Source organism: Beta vulgaris, chromosome 2 (genome assembly GCF_026745355.1).
Source record: "Beta vulgaris subsp. vulgaris cultivar EL10 chromosome 2, EL10.2, whole genome shotgun sequence".
In the NCBI taxonomy this organism is placed as follows: Eukaryota; Viridiplantae; Streptophyta; class Magnoliopsida; order Caryophyllales; family Amaranthaceae; genus Beta; species Beta vulgaris.
The window spans coordinates 48,287,502-48,313,229 of NC_079203.1; the positions used below are offsets into that span (position 1 = coordinate 48,287,502).

Sequence of the window (25,728 nt, forward strand, 5' to 3'; positions counted from 1 at the left end):
GTATATTGTTTACTATTAAAATCTTACACTTTTAAAGAGATTTATATTATAGGAAAACTATAGTCATATGAGATCTTGTCAAATTCGTCTCAATGTATATTTATATAATATTAATTATTTTTTATAATTTTTACTCATTGATAATTGAAGATATTAACGTATGAAACCATGCATCGGCAAATGTGAAAATATAAAATGGTGCAACTATTTTTAAAGAGAGGAAGTAAATTCAAGACTATCCTTTTTCTTTTTTTTACATTACTATAGGATATACCTATTCAAAAAAAAAAAATTTGTATGTATTTAATTCCAATATATAAATAAAATCGGACAATAAAAATTAACCATTATCAAACAAACTCAAGTAGTCATTTTCAAAACAACCAATCTAAAATTCTCTCCACATAATAAATTAAGAAATAAGGTACCCATAATAAAAATATGTCTTTGAACTACAAAAATATCAAAAACAATTGGTCTACCCAACACCTAAAAGAATATATTGAGGTATTTATTCCCATCCCATAATAATATTCACATAATCACATCCACACAAAAACAAATTACAACCCAAAATTAAAGTTGCCATAAAAGCACCTCCAAGCAACAAGGAAAAAGGTCAAAAAAGTGAACATCTTTAAAATATCTCCAATTTTCTTTTTCAATTAAAAAAAAAAAGACACTTCCAGAAAAACAATTATTTAAAAAAGAATTATTTTCCTTTATATATATTTGTCTCTGCAATTTTACCCCACATTTCGCCACCTGTACTTGTATCACAATAGCCTGATAACTGTCAATCTTCTTCCTTCTTCTCAGTGTCTCTTTTTCTAGATTACTTTTTACGCCATTTTCATATTTTTCGAGGTCAAAAATCTGATTGTTAATTTTTACGCCATTTTTGTACTTTTCGAGGTCAAAATTTGATTGTTTTTTTTGATCGGAGAAAAAATGGCGGGAAATGATTGGATAAACAGTTATTTGGAAGCAATTTTAGATGTAGGAGGTCAAGGTATCGACGCTTCTAATGCTAAAACGTCGTCGTCTTCTCCATCATCGTTGCTTCTAAGAGAACGAGGACATTTTAGTCCTTCTCGTTATTTTGTTGAAGAAGTTATTACTGGTTTTGATGAGACCGATCTTCATCGTTCTTGGGTTCGCGTAAGTTTCTCTCTCATATTTTTTGTTTAATTATGTCAATTTTATTGTTTCATTGATTATATAGTAATTCATATTTTGATTTTTAATTTTTGAATTTGCGGTGTTTTTACGCTGATTTGTAGGATTATGAATTTTGATGGATTTTTGTTTTTTGTTTTTTGATTGAGTGATAAGTGTTAGATGAATTTTTAGATGAATTGATGTAATCTCGTGTTTGATTAGATTATAAACTTTAACGGATTTTTCAGTTGATTGAATTTCAATGAAAAGTTTTTGTTCGTTGCAATTTCTGTATAGAGGCAATTGAATATTATACACTATACAAAGAGTAATTAAGCAAGTTAAAATTCGAAAATTTGACTTTCTTTTCAAAAATAGTGTTTTTTTTAACTTTTAACAAAACTTAAATTTAAGTTGGTATATCCTACAATTTTTTTTTTTGTGAAGTATATCCCACAAAATACACTATTAATATATTACCTGGTATATCCTGCAAAAAACTCTTAATATATGTAATATTATTTTATTTTACTTGAAGTACTCGAGTCTGATCCTCAACACGTTGACATAAATATATCACACTAACATTTCATCTTGGGCTAAAATAAGTAAAATTATTTAATAAATTTGCTATGACTAGTTCGGACCATTAGACATGTACCCAAGTGTGATAGAGAGTAGAGTTCGAGTAACATGTAGTATAATACTTTTTAGGTATAATCTTCAATTTTATGAAATTTACTACTTTGTTCCATATGATAGGAGAGAGATAGAAAGAAGTTATTACCCAAAATGAAAGTGTCACGATTAAATTGAAACTTTTTAAAATAGAAAGTTTCACAACTAAATTGAAACGGAGGAAGTAGCAATATGATATAGGTCACTTTCTATTTGTTGTAATTTTATTTAAGTGACTTTTCTTTTATGGGGATTTCATATCTGTGTACTCCTACTATATAATGCTTACTGAAATAGTGGAGTAGAGTATATGAATTTGATGAGTAATCTGTATTGTAATTGATATGAAGGCATGAGGGATTCGGAAGGGCTTTTAGTTTCTTTTGAATTTTTGTGAACTGGACTTGATATTTGAAGTGGAATTAGACTATTAGAGATACAAATATCTAGAAGAATGTAATTTACAAATTTTAATCTTACTTATCTTAATGGAATTTTCAACTTCAAGAGAGACAAGTTGTAATCGAAGAATGGAAACCCAGTGATTGGTGGTGGGATTAGGTGAAAAATGGAATTAGTAGTAATGTATTTATGTGTATTAAGTATCATCTCCAAAAATTGAATTTCTGTTAAACTGGGTAAACTCATTCAGCAAGTTTATAGTTGGATGAAGTCAGGAGAGATCTTTGCTTTTTTTACTGGCATGATGTTAATGTGGTGCCTTATTCCGATTATGAGATTTCCAGTTGCCCCTTATTTTTTCTTGAAAAACTGATTTGTACTTGGTTTTCTTCAAATAACTTTTGTTGCTCTATTTTGTAATTCTCTGTTATGTTAAATGTCTTAACCCTGTTATTGATATTGATATTCTCTTTTGTGGGAAGTATTTGCTTTGCAGTAAGATTTGTACATTTGAAGTGTGTTTGTGATTACTAGTTCGGTTCTTCGAAGACATGGGTATACTTTTCATTGATTTGAGTGTAATCTTTGTTGGTATAGGCTGCGTCAACTCGCAGTCCTCAAGAGAGGAATACGAGATTGGAAAATCTCTGCTGGAGAATATGGAATTTGGCACGCAAAAAGAAACAGGTACAACTAGTTTTTTTGGGGGGGCTAGTAATATGAAACAAGGGTCTAAGAACTATGCAGAGAATTATCCCTTATAATAAGTTTACATTGTAAAATCATGGATGTATACAGATTATCTGTATATATCCATGATGGATTTACATTGGTGGACATGCAAATAATCATACCTCATAAGGAATCTGCAGAAATCTGTATAATTATATTTTGGCAAGTTTTATTTATTCTGGATTGCTTCCGCTGCTGCCGATTTTCCTTCTCATGCACAATTTCTATGTAGATTGAGGGAGAGGAAGCTCAGCGTTCGGCTAAACGCCATATAGAACGTGAGAAAGGTCGCAGAGAGGCGACTGCTGATATGTCAGAAGACTTGTCAGAAGGGGAAAAGGGTGACACTGTGGGTGACATGTCATTTGCTGGTGACAGCACTAAGGGAAGAATGCGAAGGATAAGTTCAGTGGATATGATGGAGAATTGGACTAATACCTTCAAAGAAAAGAAACTCTATGTTGTGTTGATAAGGCAAGAATAGACAAACACGGTTTCTTTAGCCATGTGTTTAGAGTTTTTCTCTTGAACAAGTTCTTTCTAGGGCTGTAATAGATTGAGATTTGTGTGATGCTTATTATCTTGCTCTCTAACGGCCAGTCTTGAACTCTATACAGCCTTCATGGCCTAATACGTGGGGAGAACATGGAGCTTGGTCGCGATTCGGATACAGGTGGTCAGGTAACTCTGGTGTTTTCTTGAGTGTTTCTTTTCTTTGGCTTATCATCTAAATACAGTGTCAACTTGCAAGAGATATATGTGGTTTGACATAATCTGTCGGCATAATTGTTATTCAGGTGAAGTATGTAGTAGAACTTGCAAGGGCACTTGGGTCCATGCCTGGAGTTTACCGTGTTGATCTACTGACAAGGCAGGTTTCTGCCCCAGGGGTAGATTGGAGTTACGGGGAACCTACTGAGATGCTGTCTCCAAGAAATTCTGAGGATGCAATAGAGGAGCTTGGAGAGAGTAGTGGTGCTTACATTATCCGCATACCATTTGGGCCGAAGGATAAATATTTAGCAAAAGAATTACTTTGGCCATACATTCCCGAGTTTGTTGATGGTGCACTTGGCCACATTAAACAGATGTCTAAGGTTCTTGGTGAGCAAATTGGTGCTGGGTTGCCTGTATGGCCAGCTTCAATCCATGGGCATTACGCAGATGCTGGGGATTCTGCAGCTCTTTTATCTGGTGCTTTAAACGTGCCGATGGTTTTTACTGGTCATTCACTTGGACGAGATAAGCTTGAACAGCTGCTGAAACAGGGGAGAGTTTCGAGGGAAGAAATTAATGCAACATACAAAATTATGCGTCGCATAGAGGCTGAGGAGTTATGCATAGATGCTTCTGAAATGATAATCACAAGCACTAGACAGGAAATAGAAGAGCAATGGCAGCTGTATGATGGATTTGATCTAGTGCTAGAGCGCAAACTTAGAGCTAGGATGAGACGTGGTGTGAGTTGTCATGGCAGATTTATGCCCCGAATGGCTGTGAGTGTTCATGCATTTGTTTTTGCTATTATGAATTTATCTTTGGGATGATATATTGCATAGACCTAAGTCCTAAATATATATATTATCCATTGTTTTCCTACACGGCTGCTTGTCATTGCTTGTTGTCATACTCGTAATAAGAGTTCTGTGACATGCAGAGGATTCCCCCTGGCATGGAATTTCACCATATTGCTCCACAAGATGCTGATATGGACACGGATATTGATGGGCATAAAGATAGCAATGCAAATCCAGATCCACCCATTTGGTCTGAGGTCAGTGGAACTCTTCGGCTTTATGCTTGCTTCATTAAGTGATAAACATCTTGCCTTTTGCTTCTTGCTCAATTAGTTAGTACTTAGCTATAGCACTGTGCTATGCAATTTGAGTGGCTTTGACGTCTGGCGGATAAACTGCATTCTTCTGACTCAAGCCCATGGCAGATTATGCGCTTTTTTTCGAATGGACGCAAACCTATGATACTTGCCCTTGCCAGGCCAGATCAAAAGAAGAACCTTACAACACTAGTCAAGGCTTTTGGTGAATGTCGTCCATTAAGAGAGCTTGCAAACCTGGTATGCCTTCTGATCCTATCCTGTCATTTTATGTACGCCATAATTTCAAGGTTACTAAACAATGCAAATAAAAGAATTGCTTTTATTATGCCATGGTCACACATTAGACCAAGTAGGTTAATAGATCTCTATGTTGGTCTCAGTAACTTTTTCCTTTTGTTTTACCCTTCCAGACTCTGATTATGGGAAACCGTGATGATATTGATCAAATGTCTGCCACAAATGCATCTGTCCTGATCTCAATTCTTAAATTGATTGACCAGTACGATCTGTATGGTCAAGTGGCATATCCTAAGCATCACAAGCAGTCGGAAGTTCCTGATATCTATCTTCTGGCTGCCAAGACAAAGGTAATTCAATTTTCAGGAAAGAGAGCATGTAACTATGTAAGCATGTTTTAACTTTCATCTACAATGGCAAACATTAGTATCACTATGCTTCTGCAGTCTCTTAAGTAGCTGTAGTTATTCATAAACAATGGGCTTGGCTTCTACTTATGGCTAACCTTCTACTCTATGTCCTATTTTATTTTTGTTTATTTTTGTTTTTTTTATATGCTTTCACCACAGGTGAAGAATAAAAGACGGACAATATACATGTCTCTCATTAGTAGTCCGTTCTTCTTAGAACAATTACTTACATATGTAGATGTTTATGTTTGGACAAAGTTTTAAGTCATGGATGGTAGGAGCAAGATCAATATGTTGTAGCATCCTTGACTATTAGTCTTCTGTTGCTATGTCACTTTTAATGTCCTCATGATCTTATCTCATTTTTTTCCGGTTTTGTAGGGTGTATTTATCAATCCTGCGTTTATTGAACCGTTTGGACTGACTTTAATTGAGGTGCGATTCTAGTCATCTGCTGAAGTTTTACGGCCATACTTCAATTCTATAGCAGTTGAGGAAAGCTTTTTACTTATTAATTTTTTTTAAATCATGTAGGCTGCGGCTTATGGATTGCCTATTGTTGCTACAAAGAATGGAGGCCCTGTTGATATTATTGGGGTTAGTTCACATTCATGATGCTTATCATGGTTATATGATCACTAAATGTTGATAGCTTTTTTCGCTTCTGATTACAGGTTCTAGACAATGGGCTTCTCATTGATCCTCATGATCAGCAATCTATTGCCGATGCACTCTTGAAGCTAGTTGCCGATAAAAACCTATGGACAAAGTGCAGGCAGAATGGGTTGAAGAACATCCACCTCTTTTCGTGGCCAGAGCACTGTAAAACATACTTATCCCGCATAGTCAGCTGCAAACCAAGGCAACCAAATTGGCGAAGAATTGATGAAGGATCTGAAAATTCAGATACAGATTCACCCGGTGACTCTTTGAGGGACATTAAGGATATATCTTTGAACTTGAAGTTTTCAATAGATAATACTTTTGATGATTCATTGGATTCTGAAGAAGCTGCAGGCAATGCAAAGAAAAAAATAGAGAATGCAGTTTCAAAATTGTCTAAGTCGATGGATAAAACACCGGATGATCTTGGTAATCAAAAGTTTCCAGCAATTAGGAGGAGGAAATGTATTTTTGTCATCGCTCTGGACAGTGATGTGACTTCAGATTTTCTTCAAATCATTAAGACGATTTTTTCTGCTGCTGGGGAGAAAAGAACAACAGGATCCATTGGAGTTATACTTTCAACATCTATGACTTTATCTGAAGTTAATTCTCTTTTGGCTTCTGGAGGCTTTAAGCCTTCAGATTTTGATGCTTTCATTTGTAACAGTGGCGGTGAACTTTATTATCCATCTATGGGTTCTGATGATAGTTCGGCGGAATCTCCATTTGTGCTAGATCCAGACTATTATTCACATATTGACTACCGCTGGGGAGGAGAAGGTTTGTGGAAGACTTTGGTTAAATGGGCTACTTCTGTCAATGAGAAAAAGGGAGAGGATGCTCCACAGATTGTTAGTGCAGATGAATCTAGCTCTACAACTCATTGCTATACATTCAAAGTGAAAAATTTTGCTTCGGTATATCTCTCGACTCGTTCATATCTCTCACTATTGTTACCTGATACTATAAATAATTTATTGATTGGAATCTTTTTTCTTTTAATGGCATGCATGTCTCTTGGGGTATTGCTTGATGTTTTCCAAATGATGCTCATCTACAGTCTACACTTGGTAAACTAATTAGTGCTCGAGTTGAAAGGTTTCAGATATAGTAATAGTACGAGATACCTGCACAGAGAGACTGGAGTGCAGAATATACCTTCCTTAAACATGTAGCTTGTGACATTCTTGTCATGAAAGATTGTGAAGCCCCCTCTCCCTGCCGTCTGACCATTATTGTCCACTTGATCTAAAAGTCCAAAAGGTGGTAGAAATTAGAAAATAGATGAAGAAAAATGACCTTAGTGAAATATCATGTAGAATTCTCTATAATGGATAAGTTGGAAGTTTTGAGAAAAAAAGGGCAGTTGTATTGTCTTTCTTTTTTGATCCATTCTTTGTTGTGTCAGCTAGTTTTCATGTCCTTCAGGTCATATAAGTAACTGAACTGAAGGAGTCAAATAGAACTTTGTTGAAATGAGGAATTGCTGGAGAGCATAGTTAGCTTCTTATGTTACTATACTGTTTTTATTTATTTGTTCTCAAAGAAGCGGACTTCTTTCATTGTGTCAGATTATATGATAATATCTTGACCTTTCTTAATCTGTAGGCACCGCCAACTAAGGAAATTAGGAAGATGATGAGAATTCAGGGTCTTCGTTGTCATGCAATATATTGCCAAAATGGTGCCAGGTTGAATGTCATCCCTGTATTGGCTTCCAGATCTCAAGCACTCAGGTATGCAGATATAGATCTCATTCTTTTTACTTGTAGCTTCAATGCTGTTTCAGCTTTTCCTCGAGCAGCATGCTCCTTTCAGCCTTTTCATTTTTGGGATTGTAGCATCTTGTTTGCTGAAGGTACCACTTCTAGTCAATGGATTTGCCTTGTCCAGAACTAGAGTCATTTTCTATTGATAGGTGTTGGATGGGAAAATCGACAAAATAGGATTAGCATATCCAAATTCTACTGGGGCCTGTCTTTGGTGAGACTATCTCACACCAAATTCTCGTGAAACAAGATAAAGTTACTGTCAAGAATAATAGGTCACCCTCAAACCTGGAGAAAATCTCCCACTATGAAGCATGTAAACCTCTGGCTATTGAGGTCTCCTAAATTTCTTAGTCGTTCCGGTCTCTAAACCCGAGCGTTTTCCATGCTAATGAAGCCCAAAAATGGCTAGAAAATGAGGTTTCCCCTTTTTTCAAGACGTTTTATGAAACTCCTGTAATTTCCATCCTATGTAGGTAACCCAAGTATAAAGTCTTACAATTGTCTCATACAGGAGTTTGCCGTTGTAGTGACAGGTTCACCGCTGCTTGTTAGATTTACTAGAAGAGATTGAACTGGTTTTGTTCATTGTTGGGATAAAAGTATTTTGTTTCTAAACAATGCCCTTTTGGAATGAAATGCAAAATTTTGAGGGCCTTTACTTCTGTCAGTTTTTGTTACATCTGCATTATTAATTTTTTTGGAAAGTCACTAAAACAGTATGATGTTGGAGCAGATATCTCTATATGCGTTGGGGAACAGACTTGTCAAGTTTCGTGGTTTTTGTTGGTGAATCTGGAGATACCGATTACGATGGCTTACTGGGTGGAGTCCACAAGACGGTTGTAATAAAAGGCATTTGCCGTGATGCTGGTAAACTTCATGCAATCAGAACTTATCCGTTAGAGGATGTTATGCCTGTTGACAGTGCCAACATGTTCCAGACCGGAGGAAGTAGCCTTGAGGACATAAGAGAGGCCTTAAGCAAGCTTGGGATTTCGAAATCATAGAAGATATAGAGTCTTAACGTTGCTGATGTTGAGACGCCAAAATTGTTATAAATTCTTCAGTTGTGACATACTTCTCTGATAATGTTCCTGCAAGCAAATTTTGCTGGAAACTTGGTCAGTACTTTGTCTTCCTCAACTTGTATATTTGGTTTTGCTTTGTTTTAGATAGGCTGGGAACCGAAACATAAAGGAAGCAAGAAGAGACTGAAAAAGCTTCTGTAATCTGTACAATCTATATTTTCAATTCTTTTTACATATTATATTGTGCTCTTGAATAGAGTATATCTACTTCTAACAATCTTGGTTTCTGAAAATAATATCAGTAAGAATTAGAAAACCAACAAAATAGTTATGAAGGGGAAATGGGGCATGAAGGGATTTTCTCAATTTTCTTGGAATGAAGGGGTTTTCTGAGTTTTCCAAGAAAATTGAGAAAATCCCTATGTCGCCCTATAACTCCATTGTCAATTGAGAAAATCCACACCCACTCCACAAGAGTGTGCAGGCATGAAGGGATTTTCTCAATTTTCTTGGAATAGGCATGAAGGGCTTTTCTCAATTTTCTTGGGATAAACTATGTCTCCCTATAACTCCATTGTCAAAATTAGACGTGTAGCAAAGGTTTCCTAGCTAGCTGAAAGGGGATGGAGATTATGTCAAATTCTTTCAGTTTTTAGGGCTTCAATTATCCTATATGCCAATTTTTAGGGCTCAACTACTTGACCCACCTCATTCCTGCGCAACTGGGCAGGGATGGGGATGAAAATCGTAGCCACAATGGATTATGGAGTAGGTGTGGATTTCATGCTATATTCGCCTCATTCCTGCCCTCACCGTTTCTCCTCCATCTCATTCTCATACCTTACTATAAAAAACATGTTATATATTAAATTATTAGAATTCAATTTATATACTTTTTAAAGCTCATCGGAGATTCACCAAATATGCATGAGAGCACCCACAATGGGGTTCCCCATATGTAAAAATCAGCAAATAAGAACCCTCCCACCAATGGAGGTATGTCACCCATCATGAAAAAAAAAGGGGAACACCAATAAATAGGTAACCCAACCAACAACACTAGCCTATGGTGTGCTGCCATGTGGAAGGGAAAAGGGAGGCATCCCACGTGAATACACAATTTCAGAATTGTGTATTTGAAAAAAAAAAAGCAGTCAGCCAACCAAATCGCGCCAAGTGTCACGCGCTGCAACACCCATGCGTCAACCAATCACAACACGCCATGTGTTACTGCTTTAACTTTTACAACGGTAATATTACCGTTTAATAAAAATGCCATAACTTTTTATATATAATGAATTAAAAAAAAAAAATTATACCAACGGTCATATTTTTTTATCCTCTATAAATAGATACCAATCTTGATATATTTTCAACACTCCAAAAAATCCATAATTTTTCATTAAGTATTTCATAAATCTTATTTGATAATTATGGATCCCAATCATCATAATTATAGAAATAGATATAAACAAAATGCAAATTACCAACAAAATCCAAATTCCCAACAAAATCCAAATTTGCAACAAAATTCAAATTCAAATTCTCCTTTTGATCCGAACATGCTAAACAATCCTCAATTCCTTGCTATGTTCCAAGCCTTTGTAAACCAAAATACTCCTCAAAATTTGTCACTTGGCACACCAACATCTCAACGCGTAGATCCATATCCCACAACTCAGGGAGGAGACAGTAGTAGCAATAGAATGCGAGTTGAAAACCAATTTCCAACGCAATCACTCGATGATGATGAAGATGTAGTTCAAGTTCAAGTTTCAGAACCGCAAGTAACTACAGGTAAGAAAGTGAAACAACCGAAAGATAGGTGGGTCGCAGAAGAAGATAGACACTTGGTGTCCGCTTACCTTAATTGTTCGGGTGATCCTGAGAAAGGAACAGATCGGGATAAGGGAGTCTACTGGCTTGAAATCAAAGTGTCCTACGATGCAGCAGTTGCTAAAACACCGAATGTCATGCACAAAAGAACCATGAGAGCTATTAAAAGGCGTTGGAGTCAAATCAATGAAGGTGTTACTTTATGGGTAGCACAACTTGCGGCAGTTCAGCGTATGCAAACTAGTGGTGAGGTTATTAACGACATAGAGGCTAAAGCACATGACCTTTACAGACAAAAAATGAATAAACCTTTTGAGTTTTACCATTGTTGGGAAGCAATGCACCACCTTACAAGATGGATGCCTGGTAAGGACTCAACCGTTGTGAGTGAAGGGAGTTCTAAGAGATCAAGCGACGAAGTCGGAACAAGTGTGCGTCCCGACGGTTGGAAAAAAACGAAAGCACAAAACAAATTGAAAGGTGTTGCAACAAGCTTACATGAATTTAAGACCACTTTAAGCGGTATGCAAACTGAGCGAGGTCTAATGAGGAAGGGAATGTCTGATATGCTCGAGTACCAGAAACAACGAGATGAAACTAAAATGAGGTTTAAGATGTTTCAATTGTTGATGACAAAATCGTATCTTGAACCATTTGAGGAAGAGTATCTTGCGAAGCTGAGGAAAGTTTATGAAGTAACTCATTTATTTTTAGGATATATTTTATTATGTTTTAATGGTTAATATTGTATTGATTAATGATTAATGTACTTGTTTAAATTATTAAATGTAAGCGTGTTTTAGTTAATGAACTTGTGTTCTAATGATTCATGTCATGTAAAAATCTTATCTTATTTACTGACATTATAGACTGCATCTTATCTTATTTACTGACATTATAGATTGCAATATGGAGAGATAGAACCAATCCTATCCTTAGATATAGATTGCAATCTTATCTGCATAGATACAACCAATCATATCCGTAGATAAAGATTGCAATCTTATCTATATATCTTTATAAAAGAGGAGTTACATTGCATTTGATTTTCTGAATAATATTCTCCTTTCAACAAACGCTATAGCTTTCCCCCTTTTTGAAATTTCTCATAAACATGAACTCAAATGAAAATTCTTCTAGTTCAAGTGATGAATTCTTTATGATATGTCAACAACATCATCGCTGTGAACGAGTGTCTAGATGAAGAAGAAGATTACATAATCAGCAAGCTGCTCAAATGATTGTTGTCCCAGTTCAGAAGAATCCAGTAACAGAAGAAGATCCTACAAGAAGCTTAAGTATATTGATAGAGATCATGAAGCTGCAAACACAAGATTAATGAACGATTACTTTGTTGATCATCCGTTATACACAGAATCTATGTTTCGACGTAGATTTCGTATGCGTAGGTCTCTATTCATGCGAGTTGTGGATGCAGTTACTGCTAAACGACCTAAATACTTCGAGCAACGTCAAGATGCTACTGGGAAACTAGGAGCCACTAATATCCAGAAATGCACAGCAGCATTGAGGATGCTAGCCTACGGGGTAGCAGCTGATTCAATTGATGAGTACATCAAAATTGCTCAGTCAACTGCAAAAGCAAGCCTTGCTCACTTTGTTAAAGGGGTTCGAGAAGCGTTCACAGAAGAGTACTTGAGGAGGCCTACCATTACAGATTTGCAGCGCCTCCTATATGATGGAGAAAGACGGGGTTTTCTGGGCATGATGGGCAGTATAGATTGCATGCATTGGCAATGGAAAAACTGTCCCCGTGCTTGGAAAGGATTATACCAAGGAAGGAGTAAAACTGCAACGGTTATCTTAGAAGTTGTTGCATCAGGTGACTTATGGATATGGCACGCATTTTTTGGAACACCTGGAACTTGCAATGACATCAACATGTTGCAACGATCTCCGGTGTTTGATGATTTATATCAAGGTAAAGTCCCTCAAGTGAACTTTACAGTCAATGGTAACACATATAACAAAGGATACTATCTAACTGATGGGATATATCCTAAGTGGGCCGTGTTCATCCCAGCGATTCGACTCCCAATGAATCCAGTGGATCAATTGTTCACTGAGCGACAAGAATCGGTCCGAAAAGATGTTGAGCGGGCCTTTGGTGTTCTTCAATCACGTTTCGCAATAATACAAAGACCAGCTCTTGTATGGGATGAAATGTTGTTGTGGGAGATAATGCTGGCTTGTATAATTCTTCATAATATGATTGTTGAGGATGAACGAGATACATATCAGAATTATGGTGACATGTCAGAATTCGAGCAAGAAAATGCAACAGCAATTAGCGGATGAACGCGTACAAACTATTATGTGCAACATGGTCGAATTAATGATATTGGAATGGAACGATATATGGAAAGGCGAGCTGATGCATGAGATAGAAATGTGCACAACGCTTTACAAAGAGACTTGGTTCAACATATTTGGCAAATTAATCACCAGTCTACTGATGACGATTGAAGATCTAAATGAATGTAATATTTTATTTAAAATTAATTGTATGGTAATTTGTGTTTTTTACCACTACTAAATTTATGGTGTTTTTTTGCATATTTAATTTTCGTTATAATTAACGTTAAAATCTGGTAAATTATTATAATTAGCAATTATGTCATTGTCAAATTAAACCGCGAAGGAAAAACGCTTAAACTATTGTAATTAAAAATAACGTTTTTTTGTAATATACTATAATTAATGAATTAATCCGATTAATTAAGGTAATTATTTAATTATAATTACCATATTTTTATTTAATTAATATTATCTAAAATTAATGTGATGAATCAAATTATTTTATTAATATTGGTGGGGTATGGAAAGTAGGAAAGAGAAAAGGAGGTGGGGTATGAAAAAGTAGGAGAGAGAAGGTAAATGGGGAGGTTAATGAATGGAGGTGTGGGATTGTGAAATGGGAAGGTAGGTGATAAAGTTAGTGGAAAGTGATGTGGACGAATGAAATGAAGAGAGAGAAATTATGGGGATGTTAATGAATGTTGATGCTCTGAGGGTTATTATATGCTTATATTATTAATAATTTTATTCCACAATTGTAAAACTAAGAGATTGTTTGGGATTATCGGGAGGAAAGTTGCGGGTATGAAGTGGGTACGACGCGGGAGATGAGTTAAAAACGTATACGCTAGGACGAGGATGAGTCTGAAATTTTTCCTGCAATGAGTGGTGGTACGGGATGGCGACAAGAATTTTATATAGTTGTGGGTGTGGAGGGATCATCCTCTGCACCTGCCCCGCCCAACTGCCATCCCTTTTTGTCATATTCGAATATAGTATTCTAACCAATATATATTGACAGACAATACTATAATTTAGGGACTTTATCAAAATAAGGCATGAAACTAAGTTTTATAGGTAAACAATTGGTGCAGAGATGATATTCTATTATTCTTATCAAAGTGTTCTAAGAACGACCCTGATATTGTTCAAAATCTTGATTCGAGTAAGTAGTTGTTTGTATCTCCCTGCAACGAATCGAATGTTCCTTTTCTTCAAATTCTTGTTTCTAATTGTCAGAGGACCAACTCAATCAATAAGTTTAAGCTGATGGTTAAGGCTCCAGGAATAGATCTATAGACTATACTCTATCACTAATCCTGACCATAATGCATGTACATAGTATTACTAGAATCCTTATAATGTCCTTTAAAATCCTTGTAGTCACGTGTTAGGCTCTAACAACTTTAGGGGTTTATTTACGACACACATACAATGATCTTTCACTACTAATAATAAGCCAATAACTTATTGATATTAGGAGAGCTCTTAGAAGAGAGTTGAGGCAATTTTAAGTAATTTAAGGACAATATTTAACAAGAGAGAACTAGAGAGTGGAGAATTTCCTGGAAAACACTAGTATTTTATTAATCACATTTTAAATTGTGAAACCATAAGATTTTTTAGGGATAATCGTAAGAGCTACAGTTGACCCCTAAAATTAATTTGTGCAAGAGTTATTACTCATTCAATTGTTTTTTTTTTCATATAATTGGACTCTTCCCCAAATCCAATAAGTGACCCCGAAAATTACAAAAATACATATAAATATTACTAATTACGCAAAATATATATCAAAAAAATATAATTAGTCTCTTATGGGGGATAAGGGTTATGAATATTTAACCAACAATGTTCACTACCACCAATGAACTATCGGCAAAAAATAATGATATTTTCTTTGTAGACTAATTAATTACTAAAAAATACTTCATATGTAATTATTATAAGGAAAATTTGTCAGAAAAAACCTTTTAAATACAAGTTTTTGCGAGAAAGAACTTTTTTGAAATTTGGCAAAATAAGACCTTAAAAATATTTTATTTTTTTGTGAGGAACAACTTTGACCAATTTTTCGGGCATTGAGCAAGTTTTTTTCGAGTTAACTTTAAAAAAATGCTTGGTCAATGTCGGAAAATGAGTCAAAGTTAAAGATTATTCCTCGCAATATATTTTCTTCTTAAGGTCTTTTTTTCCAAATTTTTTTAAAAGATTATTTCAAAACTCGTATTTTAAAAGTTGTTTCTGACGAATTTTCCTTATTATAATACCCAAAAAGGGTATAAAGTAACAACTCCAAAGTCCAAACCGCATGACAAGGACGAAAACTATGAGTGGCAGCAGCCAAGTAGAATCCTACATGGACTCGGATACTCTATACGACTATACCGCTACTACTCGGATACTCTAACTGGCTACCTATTTATATGTATTTTGAATCTACTTCTCATCTCTTCTATAAACTTTTCTTCTTCTTTTTCTCCATACATCGCAAATTTAATTAAACTCCATATAATCATCATAATTAAGCCATCATTATTATGGCTAAAGCCATAACAAATACATCATTCACATTTATAATTTATTTTTCTTTACTAATAATCTCCTTCTTCTCTACTAATCTCAAGTTATCAAATGCTGCTCCAGTAAGTTTCTTGTTGCTGCTTTTCTTTCTTTTCTGTAATTTTATTGTACTTACAATTAATTAATTTTTTGAGTAGTAGAATACCTAATTTGTGCATACTTTTTTGTTGATAAAAAGAATTTTGTTTCCTACTTTTTAGAACTAAAAGTAGGGTTTTTAGGTTTTTTTGTTGTTCAGTTTAAAATTTTAACGAGGATGAATATGAGTATGACTAATTGTAAGTCGAATATACCATAAAAGGAATAAATTACGATGAGCTTAGTTGAATGTTCACTTGCATGCATATTACGATCAGCTATTTTTACTACAAAGAAGACTCTTTCTTTTTTTCATCAGTTTACTATTACACCTTATTTTAATTCTTCTTGTTTTGTGTATATTCAAGGTTAATCATCAGTTGGAGAGACTGGAAGAAGGATTGGCAAGGGCAAGGGCAGCCATTAGAGAAGCGGCTCGAACTCGAAATTATACTTCATACGAACAAGGGAGCTTTCTCGCTAGAGGACTGGTTTACAAGAACCCTTATGCCTTTTATCAGTTAAGAAAGACCTCTCCTTTTTTTTGTATTTTTAAAGTTTTTGATTGAGTTGGTCTTTTGACATGGTATCAAGAGCTGACCACGCGTTCGAATCTCATCCATCCTTCTTTTATCAGTAGAATATTTAACACCAGGTATATGAGGGAGTCGGGAGCCCTGTGCTACATTCACACTTCATGTCGAAAGGGCTCTTACGTGAGTGGGGTTGGTGCTTTGACAGCTTAATTATCAATATGTACATTATGAAATCCCCACAGATAATAGTATAATACAACATTAAGTAATTAAAAAAGGACCCCTAAAAAAAGTAACTAGAAGAGGAGAAACCTTCAAGAAACTAATATAGAGAAAATAATAAGGTATAGTTGAAAAGTGGAGAAATTAGGGGAATCAAAATCCTGGGAAAGCATATTGTTGATGATAGATACTCGGAATTCTAGCTAAATTTTTACTCGTTGACCGTTGTTAACTATCTTCTACAATAATGCAGGAAAAAGATACCAGTATTTCAAAATAATTTTTTAATTCCTTTAACTAATACTTTATCTTCATTTCTACAATAAACTAGTTTTTTATGCACGTGACTTGTTTGGATCGATTCTTAATAAATTTCTTCAAAATATAATTATAGAAGTGTGATTTATAATTATTTTTATACAAACTATTTAATTTATAAAGTGTTTAGAAATTGAGATAAACATTTAGATGTAAACTTTTGTAATCAAATTAAATTTGTAATTTTTTTTTATCGAGTAATCATTTTTCTCATTATGTCATGTTATTTTGTTAATGCTTATATTTGAATATTCAATTTAGTATATATTTAGCTAAGGACAAAAAAGACATTTCATTGAAGACACCATAACTCTCCTTGGAGTATAACTGAGTATGAGTATATCTCTTAATTCAAATCTATTATATACTCATTTAATTAAAAATTAAAATTTGATATTCAAATTAAAGTTCTAACTAAAGTGTCCAAGATTTGTACACTTTCTTCCCTTGTATTTATTTCATCACAAGTAGGAAGTATGGGTTTTATATTATGGGTCTTCGAGCTCCATAATCCTAACAAACATAGTCAAAATTTTTGTATCATTATTATAGTATCTTTCTTTAGCTGTTAAACTCTATTGTAATTTGTACTTGCTTACTAGTTGTTATATTGGTGTATATTTAATGTCCTAGGAAGTAGGAAGAAAAAATACCCTGCAAATTTCCTCTAGTGATACTTATCATGTGAATGTTTTGTAGGGAACTATAGGGATGCAGATCAAACTTCTCTTTTTTTCTAGATAGCCAAAGTCTATGCTAATACAATCTCACCTTAAGTACAGGGCCGTCTCATAAAATAAGTACAGGGTTGTCTCATAAAATAATCTCATAAAATTAGGGGTTTTGCGCTAAAATAAATTTTTTTGGTGAATAGAAGAGACAGAAGAGTTATAAATGGGGTTTTTTGGAGAATAGGAGAAGAAAAACACCAAATAGAAATTAATCTCTTTATATTTGTAATTAGATTTAGTTTTTTTTTCTTTGGACGGACAACTAATAGAATTAAGCCCTTATATTTTGAAGGCTATGTGCAGTTGCTCACCCTGCACATGGCCTTAGCCGCCTCTGAGTTTCTAATAGCTGCATGAACATGATTACAGGAGCCACAAAGAGATGGAAAAGAGATTTAAAATATTTACGTACAAGGAAGGTGAAGAACCACTATTCCACCGTGGTCCTATGAATGATATCTACTCCATTGAAGGACAGATGATTGATGAACTAACTGAAGTTTCTAAAAGCCATTTCATAACTCAAAACCCTAATGAAGCTCTAGCTTATTTTATTCCCGTGAGTATCACCTCCATCATTCGATATGTTTATCGGCCATATACAAACTACTCTAGGGAACGACTGCAAAACGTTGTTGCAGACTACATTCGAGTAGTATCGGAGCGTTATTCTTATTGGAATATAAGCAATGGTGCTGATCATTTCCTCGTTTCATGTCATGATTGGGTATGTATGGTCTAATCTTTACTCTTTAGTCTTTATAATCACACTAGATAACTTTATCTTACCTTTCGTTTTTGCTAGTGTTTGTATCATTAAGTAATATGACAAGAGAAAGAATGATTCATAATCTGATTCAGGGTTTATTCTTTTCGGCATAATACAGCTGAACTGAAATGAATAGTGATTTGTGAGAGTAAAAGTATCGTCCATAGCTAGGGATGGGCATGGGTCCAGGACCCTACCCAGACCCTGTTGGACCCGACCCTAATTTAAGGGTCTGGGTCCAACATTTTCAGACCCTAAGGGTCCGGGTCCGGGTCCGGGTCTGGGTCCAAGTAAATTTTTTAGGGTCCGGGTCCGGGTCTTAAAGTTTTGGACCCAGACCCTACCCAGACCCGACCCTTAGACCCTAAACTTATGTAATATATACATTTTAACTTTTTTTTGAAAAAACAAACTGATTTTCTAAAAGACTAAAACCTAAACTAAAACACCATTCTAAACTCTTATGTAAGTTGTGTTCATTTCGTTTTTTTTCAGTTTGTATGTTCGTATTTTTGTTTCGTTTTTTTTTCAGTTTATATGTTTGTGAATTGTGTTTGTTTCGTTTTTTTTCAGTTTATAAGTTTGTGTTTGTGTTTGTTTCGTTTTTTTTAATTTATATGGTTGTGTTTGTTTCATGCGATTTTTTGTGTTTGTTTCATGCGAATTTTAGATGATTATTGATATTAATAATGCTGAAAATTTAGCAAAATAAAAAATTTAGACCTGGACCCTCCAGACCCTCCAGACCCTAAGGGTCCGGGTCAGGGTCCAATTTTTTCAGACCCTTAGGGTCCGGGTCCGGGTTTGGGTCTGCAAAAATATTTAGGGTCCGGGTCTAGGGTCCAGCTGGACCCGACCCAGACCCTACCCTTGCCCATCCCTATCCATAGCTAAACTGAATTGAGTGAACTGAAATAAGTTGGGGAGAACATTCCCTTAGTACAAACTTTTAAAAAAAAACTAAGTTTAGGTTTAAGAGAATTACTAATAGAAATATAATGTAAATAGAAAGCCGTTCCAAGAATTTTATACTAGCTTAGTTACGGCAAAATTCTACACTTATAAGCCTATCAAAATGAATAAAGTATATCATATACTGGTGTGTACCTAAAGAAAGGTATATAAGATGGTTTGGCATTTAAGAAGACACGTACAGTCGTACACAATGACATGGTCTCTTTTTAATTTTTACGTGTATTTATATACTCTAGATTACGGTAGACAGTATTACCTCAAAATATAGGAAGTGCTAAAGATACTTGGGATGTAATAGTTCAACATATTATTTCTTACTAAGAGTATGTAGGAGTTTATAACCTTAAGAAGTGTAATGAATCTCATGCAAGCATAAGGATGAAACTACCATTGACTTAGGCAACAATAAATGCAAACTAAGTTTAATTTAAGAGAATTATTTCTTGCTAAGAGTACTTCCCAAACTACAGCTAATTTATGTTTTTTGGGATTTGAGAGAAAAAGTAACCTATATGGTCCCACTCCCAAAAAACTCCATCTCGATCAATTGAAGTAAAGTATGTGCATGCTTTTCTCCCAAGCATAAGAAAAGATAATATAATCATGCAATTGAAGAACAAATAGTATCAAGTGCAAGTGTGAGTAGTATTTGTCCCACATTGAAAAAGTAAGCAAAGAGCTTTTAGTTTACAACCCAAACAGGCTACTACTCCTATTGCCAATTAATTTTAAAATAAAACCTCACTGTAAACTCTAATTTGTGGACTTCTGGATTTCTCTCCCTTGTATTCTTCCAAATCCGTTACAACAAAAACTCTTCCACTTAATAGTATGGTAATTTATGTTCTGAATTGAAATAAAAATATTCTTATGATCCCAAAGCACCATTGAAATCATGTGCTAAAGACTTTCCTTGTAAAGTTTAGACAAGTTTGATAGAATTTCAGACTGATGCATCAAAGTATGTTTGTCCATACATGTATCTATATCCATTAATAGGAATTTAGCCCTAGACCTAGATGTGCTCAATGCGCCTATAAAGTGTTTTCAGCATTAATGAATAATTATACATCTTGAGTTCAAGCAACTAGTTGAATAATGACGAGTATAATAACAATCTAGTTGATATGGAACTTAATTATTTCATTGGCATTCACTCGCATGAAATAAACATTAAGATATTATATTGTCTGAGTTGTTTTTTTTTTTTTTTTTAAATGTCTAAGTGGGTTGCTCTACTTAACTAGTAGTATTTTTAATAGCAACATAACTTGTTATATTTTGTTGTAATTTAGGCTCCGTTTGGTAGGGCGTAAAACGTTTTCGCGGAAAACTGTTTTCCTCTATTTTCAGTTTTACATTGTTTGGTTGGCAAAAGAGTGTAAAACCATTTTCCCTTGGGGCAAAATTACTCTCCCAAGGATGGAAAACCATTTTCCTTTCAAAATGAAGGGAAAACTATTTTCCTTCTCTCTCTTGTACACTTCTCTCACTAACTCCTTACTTTCCCTTTCATTTTCCTTTCATTTCATCATTTTTTTTACATCGAACCAAACAACGGAAAACTAATTTTGGAATTTTGTTTTCCATTGTAAATTGTTTTCCATGAAAATCATTTTACACTGAAAATATTTTACGCCCTACCAAACGGAGCCTTAATTTGCTTGTATTAAGTTTTTCCGTTTCATGACATGATTAGTTGACCTCCTTTGGATATTTTTCTATAAGAATCATGATCAGTTGTAGAATTTGAATCAATTTACTATGGTACTCTCTCCATTTTTCTAATTGTTACATTTTTCTTAAATGGTTGTTTTTCGTAATTGCTACATTTTCCTTATTTGGTGTACTTGGCCCACCATAAAGTAATACTATTATATTTGTTTTTATCTTTTTTCATCCAAAAGTACTACTTTTTCACTTATCTTCATTATTTTACGTTAAATAGGTTAAAAAGTACCATCTAAAAAGCTTAAAAGTGACTTGTCTAAATTGTTTTGCATACAACAATGTAGCAATTTAAAAAAAAAAAAAAAAAAAAAGAAAGAAAGAAGAGGAGGGAGTAGTTTCATGAAAACATAAAGTATATAATGAAAATTTTAAGGAGTTCTTGTCGAATGTTAATCAATTTACTACCATAGTTTCATAAAAATATAAAGTATATAATGAAAATTTGGAGGAGTTTTTGTAATTAGAAAGAAGGGTTAACTAGCTAAAAACACCCTTAAACATTAATAATGGCAAAAATTGGTGAAATATAAATATTTTGCACTATGCATTTTAATTGCTTCTAATACTTCTAGTACTTAAGAATACGAGAAATCCATTGAAATAGTTACATTACATAGACATCACATTATGAAACTAAAGGAATAGAGTACATCTATTTTGTATCTTCTAAAGATTCTTTGTGTAAATTTTAAGACGTCATTACCTTAGTATGTAAAACAATTCAATTTCCAAAAACCCTCAAAACATGCAAATCTGATCGTTGTATTAAAAATTCAAAACTCGAGTTCAAAAAAAGTTGGACCTAACAAAATGGTTGTGATATGCAACTTTTACATACTGTGTTCGTTTGGTTGAATGTAGGAAGTGCAAATTCCTTAGAATATTATCTTTCCATGTAATTGTATTTCCTAGGAATTGCTAGATGTTATTTGGTGATTTAAGGGAATTGAGAATTCCCATGGGAATTTCCACTTACCTAGGTCCTCCTAGGTAGGTAATTCCTTCATTTTGTGGGAAGTGGAACTTCCTAGGAATTTCTACTTCCTATGAATTTGTCAACCAAACAACACCAAAGTTTTCCAATTCCTAGGATTTCTAAATTCCTATGTTAAATAATGTTAACCCAACAACCCCTTAGCTTGTATGTTTAATTTCTATGAGAATAAGTCTAATAATGACTAGGTTAATTTCTTTCGATGACTAATTTAATCCATTTAGTGACTAGGTCTACTTTTATATTAAAATTAGACCGTCTCTTTTAATAATTTTCGTATATTTTGTTTCAGGCACCAGATGTTTCAGCAGCCCATCCAAAGCTGTTCAAGCATTTCATCCGAGTCCTATGCAATGCCAACGTAACAGAAGGTTTCCACCCTTCACGTGACGTCTCCCTCCCTGAAATTTTCATCCCTTGGGGAAAACTTGGCCCTCCTATGATCAACCAAACACCTCGGAACCGTCGAATCCTCGCCTTCTTCGCTGGTGGTCCTCACGGCGATGTTCGTAAGAGCCTCTTTGAGCATTGGAAGGACAAAGATAAATCTGTACAAGTCTTTGGTTACCTTCCTAATGGTGAAAATTATAGTGTTTTCATGGCACAAAGTAAGTATTGTCTTTGCCCTAGTGGATGGGAAGTAGCCAGTCCAAGAATAGTTGAGTCAATTTACACTGGTTGTGTGCCCGTCATCATCTCCGACAACTATACATTGCCGTTCAGCGATGTATTAGATTGGAGTAAGTTTTCCGTTCATGTTCCGGTGGCGAATATACCGGAGATTAAGAAGATTTTACAAGGAATTTCAACTAGGAGGTACTTGGATATGCATAAGAGGGTGTTACAAGTTAGGCCACATTTTGTGATTAATAAGCCTTCTAAACCTTTTGATCTTATGCATATGATTATTCATTCTATTTGGCTTAGAAGACTTAATGTTAAACTAGGTCATACTGTTATGTAAATTCTGTGTCTATCCTTATATTGTATAGAGTATAGACGTACCACATACGATATTTTTGTATTATGGCTCCGTTTGGTAGGGCGTAAAATATTTTCAGTGTAAAATGATTTTCATGGAAAACAATTTACAATGGAAAACACAATTCCAAAATTAGTTTTCCGTTGTTTGGTTCGATGTAAAAAAATGATGAAATGAAAGGAAAATGAAAGGGAAAGTAAGGAGGTAGTGAGAGGAGTGTACAAGAGAGAGAAGGAAAATAGTTTTCCCTTCATTTTGAAAGGAAAATGGTTTTCCATCCTTGGGAGAGTAATTTTACCCCAAAGGAAAATGGTTTTACACTCCTTTGCCAACCAAACAATGTAAAACTGAAGATAGAGGAAAACAGTTTTCCGGGAAAACGTTTTACGCCCTACCAAACGGAGCCTATATGTGCTATAAAGTTATTCTGATGTAGCGATAAATGGGTGAAGTTGCTTACCTATATTTGGCCGAGTTATAGGTGAAATGTTTTCTTTTTTTTAGTTAACTATACGGTTTTGTGTTTTTTGCGGAAATACAAATTCATAGAGATTCTAGTTTTCTAGGAATTAAATATGTAAATGGATGAAGTTGCTTACCTAGATTTGGTCGAGCTATAAGTGAAACGTTTTCATTTTGGAGAAATACAAGAGACGGTCCAACAATTACTAATTTTCTTTTATAGGTCTCAACTATGAATTATTCTTTGAAGGTCCCAAGTTTACCATATTATGACTTTTATAAGTCCTAAATTGCTTATAAACAGTTTAAAAGGTAATATTTTTAAATGTTGGCCCCATTTTATAAATCTTACCTTCTAAACCGGTTATAAGTAACTCAAGACCTATGAAAATCACAAGATAGTAAACTTGGGACCTATACAGAATAATTCATAGTTGGGACTTATAAAAGAAAATGGATTTTTAGTTAACTATAAGGTTTTGTGTTCTTTGCGAAAATACAAATTCATAGAGATTCTAGTTTCCTGGGAATAACATCAAATAACCAAGGTTGGAATTCAGCTTCAAAGATAACGTACGAGTGGCGGGTCTTAGACCAAAATTGTGAGATTTGTCTCAAGTTACTAACTTAGTATAAGTGTAGGAGGGTTCTGTCCAAATATAAGTTCAAAGGAAGTTTCATATTATAACCAATTGACAATAATAGTAGTAGTTCCTCTAATTTATATTATGATACTTCCTCTCTTCTTTTTCCATTGTGGGATAACTCATATGTGCACGATATATATAGGTTTCAACACATACTCCTACCAGTCTCAAGCATCTAACTGAGATCTTTCGCTGCATATGATGGTATAATAATTTTTTATGGTGGTATAAAGAAGGCACATTCTTCTAGCTACTTGATAGCAAGGCTAGAAATAAGTAGAAAGAGGTCTTTAATTTTGGCATGCCGAAATAAATTCTTAAGGAATTGACGTTGTGAAACTGATGGTATGGTTTGCAGAATTCACTGCGTCCCTCTTGCAGAGATTGACATAAGCTTTTTGGCTGCTTGTGATGATAATTAAGTTGATAACTGATTAATATTGACGGAAGCATCACTGAATTTTTTGGAGAAAGATACTTTAATTTCTATTATTGAGTGCCTATTTTGGCTCAGTCTCCTGAACTTCCTACTGCTTTATGCTGATAGTAGGTAGGGGTGTTAATAATGCGGGTCGAGTTCGAGTTTGAACTAGCTCGATTCGACTCTTTATCATTTCAAGTCGAGCTTACTTGAGTCGAATTTTGACTTAGAATTGACCAAGTCGAGTTATGACAGAGTAAACGGGGTTAGATGTGTATGAATGCACCAAGATTTAAGGTAATTAAAAAAATCCTTCATGTTAGTTATCGATCGTACCTGCATGTAAACATATAGTTATTAAAAGGTTAGATGAAGATCTTCTTAAAAGTGGATGGAAATTTGGAGACCTCATTTTAATTTATAAGGGCAAAAATTCAAATCCAGGGATGAAAAGAAGGCTTACAACGAATTAGGTCAGACTTGATTCTTCATGTTAACATATATATGAGTGATGACATGCGCAAAATTATAATAATATGATGGCAACAATAAGTCTACTCCATTGAACTTACTTAAGATATTTATTAGGAAAGTACGTACTAATATATCTGAGTTTGTGAACCTTAATTCGCTAATTTCCCTCTTCATGCAGGCTGCAGCTTCGTTTTATCATACAAATACATGATGATTGATAAAACATATACTTTCTCCGTATCATAATATTTGCAATACTTTTCAAATTGCGAATTGCGAGACAATTTTTTCTTAGTATACAATTAGATGGGAAGAGGTATGTAATTAGACTAACTAATAATACTACCTTACCCCTTCCCATCGCCAGCCTAACTAATAATACAATTAGATGGGAAGGGGTTATAATGTATTTCTTAATATATAATTAGATGGGAAGGGGTATGTAATTAGATGGGAATGTATTATTTCAAATACATTATATCAACACCTCGGATCCATCATCACCAGTTCACCACCTTACCATCGCCAACCGCCACCATCCTGCCACCACCACCACCGGAACCACCCCGTCAACACCACCATCCATGCCACCTCGCCAGCACCATCGCCACAACCACCCCGCCAACACCACCACTACAACCATCAGAACCACCACCACAACCACCCCGCCACCACCATCTTCCATTTCACAAAAATTCACAAAACTTCACCAAGATCTTCATCTTCT

At 34.7% G+C, this 25,728-nt stretch overlaps 3 protein-coding genes across 3 annotated transcripts; all 3 read left to right on the top strand.

Moving 5' to 3' along the window:
* The first annotated feature begins 739 nt into the window (after positions 1-739).
* Positions 740-9,162, top strand: LOC104909043 (sucrose-phosphate synthase). Its single transcript, XM_010698229.4, has 13 exons — positions 740-1,161; positions 2,839-2,928; positions 3,206-3,447; positions 3,591-3,654; positions 3,771-4,469; positions 4,631-4,747; positions 4,916-5,047; positions 5,221-5,397; positions 5,839-5,892; positions 5,992-6,054; positions 6,132-7,040; positions 7,732-7,859; positions 8,629-9,162. The coding sequence occupies exons 1-13, from the start codon at positions 952-954 to the stop codon at positions 8,900-8,902; spliced, it is 3,159 nt and encodes a 1,052-aa protein (XP_010696531.1). The 5' UTR covers positions 740-951; the 3' UTR covers positions 8,903-9,162.
* A 1,323-nt stretch (positions 9,163-10,485) lies between these two features.
* On the top strand, positions 10,486-13,078 carry LOC104884240 (uncharacterized). The gene is made up of 2 exons (XM_010668862.2): positions 10,486-11,423; positions 12,013-13,078. The coding sequence occupies exons 1-2, from the start codon at positions 10,486-10,488 to the stop codon at positions 13,076-13,078; spliced, it is 2,004 nt and encodes a 667-aa protein (XP_010667164.2).
* Positions 13,079-17,915: 4,837 nt separating this feature from the next.
* On the top strand, positions 17,916-22,979 carry LOC104884224 (probable glycosyltransferase At5g11130). The gene is made up of 2 exons (XM_019248115.1): positions 17,916-18,273; positions 22,308-22,979. Exons 1-2 carry the CDS (start codon positions 17,929-17,931, stop codon positions 22,977-22,979), a joined length of 1,017 nt encoding a protein of 338 aa, XP_019103660.1. The 5' UTR covers positions 17,916-17,928.
* The last annotated feature ends 2,749 nt before the right edge of the window (positions 22,980-25,728 follow it).